This window comes from Setaria italica, chromosome IV, assembly GCF_000263155.2.
Source record: "Setaria italica strain Yugu1 chromosome IV, Setaria_italica_v2.0, whole genome shotgun sequence".
Lineage (NCBI taxonomy): Eukaryota > Viridiplantae > Streptophyta > Magnoliopsida > Poales > Poaceae > Setaria > Setaria italica.
Window position 1 is genome coordinate 25,836,698 of NC_028453.1, and position 12,747 is coordinate 25,849,444.

At 41.9% G+C, this 12,747-nt stretch overlaps 1 protein-coding gene across 1 annotated transcript; it reads right to left on the reverse strand.

Moving 5' to 3' along the window:
• Nucleotides 1–8,822: 8,822 nt before the first annotated feature.
• Nucleotides 8,823–10,213, reverse strand: LOC101786325 (peroxidase P7). The gene is made up of 2 exons (XM_004965436.2): nt 9,830–10,213; nt 8,823–9,713 (listed from the first exon to the last, which is right to left on the reverse strand). The coding sequence occupies exons 1-2, from the start codon at nt 10,055–10,057 to the stop codon at nt 8,946–8,948; spliced, it is 996 nt and encodes a 331-aa protein (XP_004965493.1). The 5' UTR covers nt 10,058–10,213; the 3' UTR covers nt 8,823–8,945.
• Between the last annotated feature and the right edge of the window lie 2,534 nt (nt 10,214–12,747).

Consider the following 12,747-nt stretch of genomic DNA (forward strand, 5'->3'; position numbering starts at 1 on the left):
GGCATAGGCAATTATTTCATTAGTATATGTAATTATGAAGACTAATATTTGAAATAGTTACCTGGATCATTGTTTTTGTTATTTTGATTAGCACGAGCTTTCTTCACATCTTCCGTAGTAATTCCAACCTTTGGGATATCAGCATGCCATCCCAATTCACCTCTTGGAAAGAACAAAGGATAAGACAATGGATCATAGCATCCAGTGTATGATCGGATTCCTTGTATTTCGTTGTTGTTCCCATGTAGTATTACATTTCTATCAAAAGTATTCCTCCGTTCATTTCCTTCAATCCAAACTGCAGCCACCTCAGATGTGATTGGTGCATTGTATGTCCTCTGTCCAATCTTTGGTCAAGGTTCAACATCACTCGGTACTCCTCAAGGTTTTCTTCCTATGCCAAACTCCTAAATTGTTCAGAGTATGGATTGTTGCGTAGAGTATTGGTTATAATGAGTAATACATGTTTGTCTTGCTCGTACATTTCCTTGCGGCAATAGCGGTAATGATGCTCTAGGGTTGGATCGTCATCATAGAAGTAGAGTTCTAGATGCTTAGGATCTGAACCATCTTTTGCAAATGAGCGTATGTTGTGATAGATCTGACCATGTGCTCGGAAGGTGTAAATACCGCTGTTTCTCATGGTAGTTGTATCTCTATCGAGGCGACAGTACAGAGAAGTAACTGAGAAGTGGCCATTGAAAAACCTTATATTCTTTCGAAAATGTATTGCATCAGAGTTATTGCTCGTCCATAGTCTCATGAGCTGATGTGGTGTCTCAAGATTTGCAAGTTTGATCTGTCCTTTTCGACAGCACAACCCCTCAGGTTCGTGGTGAAATTTTTTTGCGTCGCAATATTTGCAATTTTCAATAGGTTTCAGCATGTATGTGTTGTCTGGTATGTTACTATAGACGATGTCATATGGATCATTGATGTTTGAATCCTCAGGAACGGTTGACTCATTTTCCTTTATTTCTACCTCCATATCTTCCCATTCTGTTGTGATTTGTAGGATGAAAGAAATTAGAGAAGTACTCACATTGTGATGTGAAAATATTTTAACGTGTTTATCATACCTTGACCAGAAATGATGTTATCCTCCTCATCGGTGTCTTCTTCATATACAACTCCATCGTCACCTGCATAGAATTATGTGAATTATATGATGTTTTCCATTGCATGATGAGAATATAAATTTAGTATATATCCTTACCATATGGTTCATCATCAATGAATGATTGATTTGGTTCTTCTCCATCCTTGCTGGCTGGACACATTGAATAGGGGATATCTGTCCATGAAAGATTGTTAACATTGTAAAAATTGATGCATGTTTTATCTGATTGTGAGAGTCATATATGCAATTGGGAGTATTACCTTCCTTCATGTTTGTTGGCTGTTTTAGAGATTCTAGATCATCTATGACTTTGGTGTTCGTAGAACAGTCTTCATCTGGTAGAGCAGGAGTTTTTTCCATTGTTCTAGCTGTGAAGTTTTCGTTACGATTTGTAGGGTTCTCCATTGCAATTGATTTTTTGCTTAGAGTGTCACGTCGTCGTGCACGATTAGCAGAAACTTGTTCTAACTTTGCTGTCTTTTGGTTTGGTTGCATGTTTGCATATCTTTCCCTCTCATGCATGCATTTTTTCTATATTTTTTGTTGCTTTTCTTGATCAGTCACCTGTGAGCATTTTTTTTGGATCTGAGTTGAATTTGTACTTGTTCTTTTTTGTTGATGATAGGCTTCACGACGTTTTTTGAGTTTTTCCTACTTTTCTTGATCAGTCATCCGTGCATACCTATCTCTATCTCTTTTCCTTCTCTGCTCTTTGGGATCCAAGAGTTGCGATGGTGATTCAGTAGATAGGTTCCAACTTCCAAGTGACATGGATCCAAACCATGGGCTATGCAGCCAAGGAATTTCTCTGCATCTGGTCCTCCTTTGTTTACGTGACTTGTGTCTCAAGATCCTCCAATCCAGGGTTATTTCTTCCCACCTTTTAAGGTGAAGGAAATGTTTACGTACCTTTCGTGGAAGTAGAGTAAGAAGCTTGCGGCACGTGTTGGTGTTGATGGAGGTGATCTCTGCGCGTGTTGCTGAGCAGTTTCTCGATGGCGAGGAGGTCCTGGGCTCCTGGCCACAACCCTGCAGCTATTTATACAGGCAAGAACGCAACCTCGATTTCTATCCGAGTCGGCCTCGATTCCTATCCGGTTCGGTAGCGAACTCTCTTGGCAGTCTGGCCCCGAGTCAGCTTCGATTCCGAGGACTCAGGGTCGGGCGAGGCGGAGCTTCACTCGGGGTCGGGCGAGGTGGAGTTCCACCCTCAAGGGGTCGGGCGCATCCGACCCCGGGACCAAGGGTCGGGCGAGGCGGAGTTCCACCCTCAAGGGGTCGGGCGCATCTGACTCCGGGACCAAGGGTCGGGCGAGGCGGAGTTCCATCTTCAAAGGGGATGTTCCTAGTAACCTCATCAATTATGTAGCAGTTGATGATTTATGCAAAAATTCAGAGAGAGCAAATAGCTTGACAGAATTTATAAAATTCAGAGAGGGCAAATAGCTTGACAGAATTTAGAGGCCAAATAGCTTCGTATTAACTAAATGGGTAAAGTGAGACAAACATACTTGAATAAATAGTTAAGTCTACTGAAGGCCAATTAGCTTCGTATTAACTAAATGGGTAAAGTGAGACAAACATACTTTAAAAAATAGTTAAGTCTACTGAATCTAACAGGTCGTAAGAAATGTTCAATTCTATCATCTCCGAGACAATACATTAGGATATTGGACCACGCAAGGTCTAGCCATGTGTGACACGCTAAACAAGCATATGATCTGACAATAGTCATGAGAGTAATATGTTTGTTGTATTTGTTTATCAAAATTTTCAGTGCACTGTTTTGGTTCATTTAATTTCCCAGAGTAAGGTAAAGCGAGCTTTCGTTTTTCTCATCTCATCTCCCTTGTGTTGGAGCTGTTCCCAGAGTTTTGGTCGAAACCATCATCAACCTTTGGTTTAACCCAAGGAATAAAGCAAAGCCTCTTCGACAAGCAGAGCTTGAAAGCCATGGCAGGAGGGATTTTAACATTATTCTTGCGAGATCCAGATCACGCTCATCATTGCGACTGAAGGCTAAAGTACCCCAATTAGGTTTATGGGGTTATGATGGGCCATGACCCATGATTACAGTACCGGATAGGGCTTTTCTTGAAATAGTTTCTAACTAACAAAACACTCCTATATAACTTCTTGACGGCAAGGACGGCAACATGTGCGGCGCTTGGGCGACGGCGAGGCAACGCATCAACATATTATGAAGCGAATCTAACATATTACAAATGAGCGAATAATAACTATTCCTACAAACAAAAAGGTCCAATGGTAATAATAAAACCGTTTCAATATGATCTCATACATTCTCTGTGCTTGCATAACTATTTCTAACTTTGAGTAGCATTGATACACCTAAGAAAGTCTCGAACACCAGCAGGCATATTGTCTTCACATTCATTCTCCTTGTAAGTTAATAGTTGTGCCATAAATTGCTTTCTTAGATCGTAGCCATCCTGTACATGCATATATGTATGCAAACAATGAATAATTAGCGTCATATAAGTGTGTAAATAATAAATAGTAATATTTCAAGTTCTCATGACACGGACCTTTAAAACTGGCAACTGTAGTTCTTCATCTTTCCATATGCACATGAAGAGAGAAACAAGATAACCGGATAGTTCTCTGATAAGATAAGAACATCAGTGATTATTCTAATACATATATTTTCATAATATGTTGAACACTGAAGACAGAACTACTTTTGTTTAAATAGATGTGCAGCTTTTGGGTAGAGAATATAACCAATCGTACAATAAACCGAAGAGTTACTACATATGTCCACCAAAACAAGCATTTAATTTCCTTTTTGTCTGAGAAGTAAACAAACTAATTCTGGTTACACGGTATAAGAATGCTTACCTGTTTTCGATCGGAACATCAGATAAGATTATTTGACGCCATAGGAAAACATCCTCATTCCATCTAGATCCAGGGCATACTTTTGACATGGCTTTTGGTAAAAATTCAGCAATACATAAAAGTTTCTTCACATATCTTGCATTTGGGTTGTATTTGTAAACAGGGTCAAGTGGAGTAGGGTCTAAAATATAGACGGTTCTTGTATCTTGGTTTAGTATTAGCAGAATAAAGGTTTTGTTGAATTGTACTATTGGTATAAGAATCTGCAAAATGGTAGTTATTAGAACAAGAGCATTAAAATCTACAAGACGGCTAGTAGCTATAATCACAAGAACTGTGCTTATAGGTTGTGCTTATAGGTATAGGGAAGTGATGTCTTACCAATTTGCATCTTGAAATACTATAATTAACACCAGGCCAGCTACTAACGGTTTCTGCGAGTTGTTCCACGTCTATCTTTTTATGGAAGTTTGGGTGTCGTCCAAAATTAGTAATTATCTATAAAATAAATAAGAGGTTACAAACCTGAGGAAAGAAAATATTTAGATTACGATTATAAGAACATACCCAAAACCGCGTGTCTAGATAATGCTTTGATATTGTTCCTTTGGTTTTGTTCATCATTTGGATGTCATCAAACATGAATTTTTGAATAACCAAATTGAAACAATCACGGTCCATGGGCAGATCTTCCTTCAGTATTTCTTGCAGCTTCCTGAGAGTCAAGCTAATGGAATATGGCTTGGAGTTTCGCACCCATACTTTTCTGCATTAAGACAAAAAGTTTGCTTTACACAGTCCAGACAAAGAAAAATTTGTCTTATTGAAAGTATAGATATCCATTATACTAATAACAAAACATACAAAACAGAACAGAACATGACAGGAGGAACAATACACCAGAAACCTTGCAACATGATATATGGGAACACATACACAAATAACCATGAAATAGTTAACGTAGAAATTTTTTTTGCTAAAAGCTCCCTGATAGTTAGAGCTGTTATATCGTCAGCTACTCAACTTTATTATACCACATGCAATGGGGCAGATCTAACTTGAAAGGTAAATCAAGGATCCAGTTTGGATTGCTATATAGTAGTCAGTAACTCAACCTCATTATGGCACATGTTATGTAGTCCTCTTGTTAAAGTCAGACATCTATAAAGCACATAAATTTCTTCACTCACGTATCATCTGCCAATAGGAAGCTACTTTGCAAACCAGAACACAAGTCCACTCTAAATCCTCCTGTTTGTTTCACAACGTGTGTTGTACCTGAAAACCTACCTAAAAGCCACAGGTATGCAAAACCCTAGACAATAAACAGAGATGTTGTAGATTGTATTCTGCTATTAATAAAAAAATACACAGTAGTAATTAGAAGGTTCTTACTCCAATATCTCTGGACAATTAATTGATTTGATGTAGTCACAAAAGCCGCCAACTAACTCATGTACACTGATCTTAGAAAGAACAGACATTAATGATTGGTATTTTGTTTCCTCTGATAATGAATCTGATGCCTTGGGTTCTTTTTGGCCATCTGAACTTCCCAACAATGAGATATTTTGAGGAGTTGTTTGTGTTGTGTTTGTTTTCCAACATAATAGTATACCTGCTAACTTGAACCTAAAATGATCAATATCTTCCTGCATGGTAGCAATCATTATTAGAACTTGTAAAAAATTAGCATGAAATTGACTTTATGTTATTCCATAAGATAAAAAACAAAAACCTGTGTAATAGGATGAGATAGTGAATCTCCAGTCCAGTATTCCATAAACTTGAGCATGAACAGTCCACAAGATGAGCTGCATGGTTATAAAATACTGAGTACTCCAAACAAGAAAATAAATAATCTTATATATGTTAGCATATTTTTTGGAACATACCCATCTTTCTGCATTGGCTCTTGTAGTTGTTATGTGATTATCCAGGAAATAACCTGGAGGTCTTTCCAGTTATGACTAATCAAGTTTTGTTGCCTTCCAATTATGTTCAAATGATATTGTAGTCCTTGTAGCTGTTAAATTATTAATATCAGTAAAAATGCATTTAAGTGTAGGATCAAGTATGAATGCTGTAGAAACTGACCGTATCAGCAAGGTCACCTCGGTTGAAGTCCCAACACAACGAGTCAAGTACTTGTATTTCACACTTCTGTGTGTTAATAATAGCCAAATACCAATGTTTTTCTTTGATTTTATTGGAATAAGAATCTAAAATGAAGAATTGAATTAGTACCAGACATGAACAATTAACAATTAAAATCTATCAAGCTTAGAACATGTCAACTAAAGAGATAGAAATTACCATTTCATGCTTAAGATAGTTTCTCACAATCTTTGTGATATGGTTACCATCTTCACCTACTCCAATCTTGCCATCCCTTTTTAGCATTACAGAAATAAAGGGATTCTCAAAGTAAAATTTAACATCATTCCTACTTTCTAAATGGGCTTGATCCTTTATGCAACATAGATACGACGCTGATGACCTACAAAGATTCAAATAACAAACCTTTATTACATAAGAAAAAAATATTGATCGAAGAGCATTCACTTGTAAGTAGTTACTTACATCATCATTTAGGAATTTTTCTGAATCTAGCAAGCATGAAAATTGAGCTTGTCTGACAAAGATGTCATCTATCTTCACAAGTATATCATCTTTCAAAGATGTTTCTATTGTTATTTGAGCACAGTAGTCCAGGTTGGTCATTTCATAATCTGCAAATATTCAAAAAATTTAACGTGATGTTAAAAGTTAAAAACAACAACACAGTGAATAAAAATTTCATAGAAACATACCTTGTGGGAGATAGTCATATGTTTGATCAACTTTGTATTGTTCATGTTGATCTTGATGCTTCTCGTCATCTAATAGAATTCTTCTGTCATTATCTGATTCAAAGTCAATCCATTCAGAACATGCCACTTTCTCGGCAACAATTGAATCAATAATGTAAGAATCTTTTTCCTGAAAAAAAACCTAAAATTGTCAAATCATTAACCAATCCACTAAATTAAATGAACAGCAAAAACACTAACCGGAGATGATGATGCTAGGGTGGTTGGTGATGGAGGTGATAGTGATATGTCAAGATCATTCATCTGTTCAGATTTTTCTTCCTTCAAGGGCCGAGCATCTAAATCATAAACATTGCTTGATTCAATGTTATCACATGATGATGCTAGGGAGGTTGATGATGGAGGCGATGGTGATAAATCGCAATCATTCAACTGTTCACATTTTGCTTTCTTTAAGGGTCGAGTATCACAACCATTAGCATTGCTTGATTCAATGTTATGAGAATCCATTTTTTGCAAAAGCAGTAAAATTGAAATTTCTCTATTCAGTAATAATATGGGATGTTCCTTTTATGACTAACCACAAACTGAAGAAACGCAATATGTTAAAATAGAGATGCAAGTAGCTGAATAACATAATTCTATTGAAAACTACAGCATCCATCCCAGCAGAAAATTCAGAGAGGGCAAATAGCTTGACAGAATTTAGAGGCCAAATACCTTCGTATTAAGTAAATGCTTACGTACCTTTTGTGAAAGTAGAGTAAGAAGCCGAACACGCTAGGGCACACGAGCTGTTGGCGTCGATGGAGGTGATCTATGAGCGTGTTGCAGAGCAGTTTCTCGACGGCGAGGAGGACCTGGGCTCCTGGCAGTCTGCCACAAACACGTCGAAGATGCCCAACCCCGCAACTATGTATACAGGCAAGAACGCAACCTCGATTCCGATCCAAGTCGGCCCTGATTCTGATCCGGTTCGGCAGCGAACTCTCCTGGCAGTCTGGCCCCGACTCAGCCTCGATTCCGATCCGAATCGGAAGCGAGCTCTCGTGGCAGTCTAGCCTCCACTCCAATAGCTGCCCGCTTCGCTGCCACCTCGAGGATGCGCTGGCCATTACCGGGTCCACACAGTCGGCGTCGCGCGGGTCCCTGAAGATGATGATGGCGTCGATGTCGGAGGACGGCGGAAGGTCGTCGGTGGACATGGGGTGGAGGGCGAAGGTGGGAAACGGTCGCAGGCCCCGGATCTTGACGGAACGACGGCGGGATGTCGACGGAGGATGATGGCGTCGATGTCGGAGGACGGGGGGAGGTCGTCGATGGACATGGAGAGGAGGGCGAAGGTAGGAACCGACCGCAGGCCCCAGATCCGGACGGAGCGGCAGCGGGAAGTCGACGAAGGATGATGACGTCGATGTCGGAGGATGGCGGGAGGTCGTCGGTGGACATGGGGTGGAGGCCCGGACGGAGCGGCGGCGGCTAGATCCCTAGAGGGAGGGCGGCGGAGGAAGGGGAGGGGAACAAGGGAGCTGGGTGGAGGGCCAGACGGAGCGGCGGCGTCTAGATCCCCCGAGGGACGGGACCGGAGCTGGACGGAGTGCGGCGGATCTCGATCCCCCGAGGGAGGGGAGGGGAACGAGGGAGCGGAACTCTTTTCGCTTTAATCCCTCATTTTCCTATTTTTTCCACTCGAGGCCCCTATACTCAGAATTGGATTGCGGGTTGATATCACGAAATGTCAGGGTTTTTTTTGAAAAATAGCCCAACGGACGAAAAATCCAGGCAGAAACATTACTTACTTTAATAATAGGTAAAGATACACGGGATTGGACGGAGCTGGATGAAATGAGACCCGACAGGTTTAAATTATTGGAAACAATATGCACCCCGTATGTAAAAAAAAAAACTCTTTCATCCACCATCAGTAAGTTCTTGCCATTTCATAAAAATGTTGTTTAATGAAAATGAAATTCCCATTAAAATTTGGCTTATTAACACATTACAGAAATAATAGTTAACATCATAAGTAATAACAAGAAATTGGAACAAAGTCATTTTTTTACAATTGGTTTGCTACAGCTTTTATTGACTTAAATCGAATTGTGCATGTAAGCCAATCCATTCGATTGCATTTGCCTCCGTATATATCATCAATAGTTGACCTTACTGCAGGTGAGTCTCACCTCCACCGGCTTCCCCGGTGGTGGTGGAATTTTGCCCATTTTGACCATGGCCTTGGCGAAGTCCTTCGCGAACGCCTCGCCATCCATGCTGTACCTCTCCACCAGATGGTCCAGCGGGCCACCGCAGCCGTAGAGCTCCTGGTCGGAGGTGAGAAGGCCGCGCCGTGCGATCAGGTCCTTGTAGTAGGCGTTGTCAAACCTCATCGGCGTCTGCTCGTCGAACGGCGCCATGGCGTCGTCGCCGCCGGCCTGGCACGTCTGCCGGCGGATCTCCGCGAACGAGGGGTCGATGTCGTCGGCGCCGCCCTGGCCGTCGTAGCCGTAGACGCGTTCCCTGTAGTGGAGGCACCGCGCCGTGCCGACGCTGTGGGCGCCGGAGAGAGCGACCAGGTCCTTGGCGTCGAGGCCGTACCTCTCGAACAGCTGGACGAGGGCGGTGAGGTTGTCCTTCGGGCTGGGGAGCTCCGTCATGGCCGCATACTTGTCGGCGGCGCGCGAGTCCTTGCGGCCGAGCTGCACGTTCCATGCCGGGCCGCCGAGCAGGGCGACGGCGTCCCGGGAGGCCAGGGCGAGGATGTCGGCGCAGGAGACGGTGGCCGGGCAGGAGTGCTCGAGGTGGGACTTGATCTCGTCGATCACGTCGAAGCCGCGGAGCGAGTCGTTGGGCTCGGCGGCCTTCTCGCTCTCGAAGAAGTGCCTGCCGTCGTCGTCCAGGAGGACCGAGGCGTCGCATCCCTGTCATGTATTCGTGGCCGACAAATTAATATGGTAACATAGCCGCGATGCAGTCACGAGCTAGCTAGAGATTAGATTAGTTGAAAAAGATCAGTGAAGAAGTAGAGACAACGTACGTTGACGAAGCAGTCGTGGAAGAAGAGGCGGAGCACTGCGGGGGCAATCGCCTGGTCGGCGGCGACCCTGGACGCCATCACGGACTGGACGATGCTCTGCACGCTGGGGCAGGACTTGTCGTAGTAGCTGACGGAGAGACGGTGGTCACCGTTGGCGACGGTGCACGAGAGAAGCACTGCAGACAGGATCAGCGGAGCAAGCCAAGAAGCTATCCTCGACGGCGACATGACTGTCGATGTGCCGGCACCGAGCTCTACGAGCAAAGAACGACGAGCCGCGACGGCCGGTGATGTATGTATTCTTTTAGTGTGGGATGATCTGAAGCAGGCGTGGAAGGTGATGAGTATGCAGGTTGAGGTTGCAGTGGATGAGTGCGAATGTAGGATGATGAGGCCTGATTATATACAGAGAGGTTAGGCATGCGCTGCAGATTCCCGGCTGCCTTGGTGTGCATACCGGCTCCCGCGCTCGTATGAGCGTGTGCACGCGCGATCGTGCGGCAGGTGTTGGAACGGTCTCTGGTCTAGCCTTCTCTCGTGCTTCGTGGCGACGTGGTCTAGATGATGAGGGGAACGAAAGAGATTATTGCCACAAGCTTAGGAGAGAAACGCGGACGTACTACCTGCTACTTGTGGATGCTTTTGCCTGAAATACTCTCACATTGCACGTCAAGTGGTCTAAAAGGGTTGAGAAAACCCATTGTTTAGCTGGAATCATTCGCTGACTTCCGGTATCATATATGACCGTGTCATACAGGAGATACAACGTACTTGTGTGAGTATTAGCACAGGTCGATTTGCCCTGCAACGAACATTGAACAACGTACTTTGAATATACAGTACCGTTTGCCTACTGTGATGGTGACTGACATCTGCTTGTTTCCGTGAACTCTCTTTCTCAACTAACCATTGTTTATATCTAACGCTCCAGATAAATGCAACTAAAAAAAAGTATCTTGTGTCCATTTCCGCAACATGCAACATGAGCGTATGCATCTTTTTTTTATTTACATAAAGGAATATTTATTAAAAAATTAATGTTTCGGCCCCTACAATAATAAGCTGATACATGCACATAGCCATTGCAACGAAAATGAAATTTCACTGTGCACAGCACTGTGTAAGACGCCGAGACGTGTCTTTAGACACATAGGAGATGCATTTTTTTAGCGTCTCCAAATTTTCATCTCTTATGTGAAACTTATTGGAGACGTTGAAAATCCGCGTGTCCCATGACTCTCAGCAAAGATGCATTTTTGGTAAACTCACGTCTCCAATAACCCTCATTGGAGACGCGGATTGAGAAAAGGCATCTGCAATGAGGGTCATTGGATACGCGGATTGGTAAAACACTTCTCCAATGGCTCTCATTGACGACGCATTTTGCCAACTAGTGTCTCCCATAGACTTCGGCGGGCATGGAATCCTATCCATAGAGAGGAGAGGAAGACAAAAGAGAGAGAGAGGGAGATGAGAGAGAGAACGAGGCAAGGTAGGACACGGTTGAGAGGTGAGCCCATCCGGACATGAGTGCGTGAGCTTATAATTTTTCGGATCCATGTTCACTCATAGGAGATGCGTTTCATCCCCACAATTCTCCAATTATGGCACCTGCTATTGGAGTGTGGCAGAACCATCCAAATTAAACCGGCTCAAGTGCCCTAACTATCCTCTTAATCGTTAATCTGGTCATTATGCACTTAGAACGACATAATCTTATGCACTTAAAATGACATAATCTGACAGCCTGTCGGGTAAATCTCGATTCACAACCACTGAATATCTCGATCGAAATGATACACCACGAGTCTCACGCGAAGGTGAGCAGAGATAATACAAACATCACTGAGTTACATAAGTTAAGATACAACACTTGTCTTTTACAAATTGGGTTCAAATACAAAAATGATACAGAGCTTTTAAACACAAAGCGAAGAGAAAATTGAAACTAGAATAAATTACGATAGACGGAAGACTAGAATGACGCCGAGTAGAGGACAACACATCGAGCCCACCGATATGCCATCAAAGAGAAGCAACACCATCTGAAATAGGGTCACAAACAACAACCCTGAGTCTACTAATACTCAACAAGACTTACCCGACTATCTTATATACTAGCTGACTCCTAGCATGCAAGGCTTTGTGGCTGCTGGGTTTGTTTTGCAAAAAAAGTTAATTTTACTCCCCTCAGCTACCTACTTTGTCCACTTAACCCCCTAAGCAAAATTTAGGCTCACTTACTCCCTTGAACTATTTTATTTTATCCAATCTACCCCCTAATTAGATTTGTCTTTTTTGTTTCTTCACAAGAAAATTGAGTTTTAATTTCAGATTTTGCCAGTTGGATTATAACACGATGCTCTACGTTAGAAAAATACATTAGCAATTTTTCATGATTACTTTTTATACAGTTTTATATATCTAAGGTTAATTTCATATTAAATATTCCTAACCTATGAAAATAACCATGAAAATATTTTAGTATAATTTTTTAACATAAGACATCATGTTTTTATTTGCTCACAAAATTTGAACTCAAAATTTAGCCCGTAGACAGAGAAACAAAAAAGAGAAATTTAATTAGTCGATAGATTGGACCAAATGAAATAGTTAGGGGAGTAAAGTGAGCCTAAATTTTGTTCAAAGGGTTATACGGACAAAGCTGATAAGTAAGGGGAGTAAAATGGACTTCTTCCTTGTTTTGCCAAAGAGCAACTAATAGTGTGTCCTTACTTTTATTTTAGCCAAGTTCTAAATGAGATAAACTATTCTCTAGATCTGCGTAATCACAACATTCTGTGTAGAAAAATAATTGTTTAGATAAATAATATCCATTATCAACATTATCATGTTCTACTTCTTTACTACAATGAGACAGAAAGATCAAGGTTCTCATATTCGCAAGTCACGGCGAA

Excerpts from the sequence above, each read along its gene's own strand:
- LOC101786325 (XM_004965436.2), bottom strand. The coding sequence starts at position 10,057 with ATGTCGCCGTCGAGGATAGCTTCTTGGCTTGCTCCGCTGATCCTGTCT. Across the intron at positions 9,714-9,829 it reads TCCACGACTGCTTCGTCAAC|GGATGCGACGCCTCGGTCCT; the intron begins GTACGTTGTCTC and ends AATACATGACAG.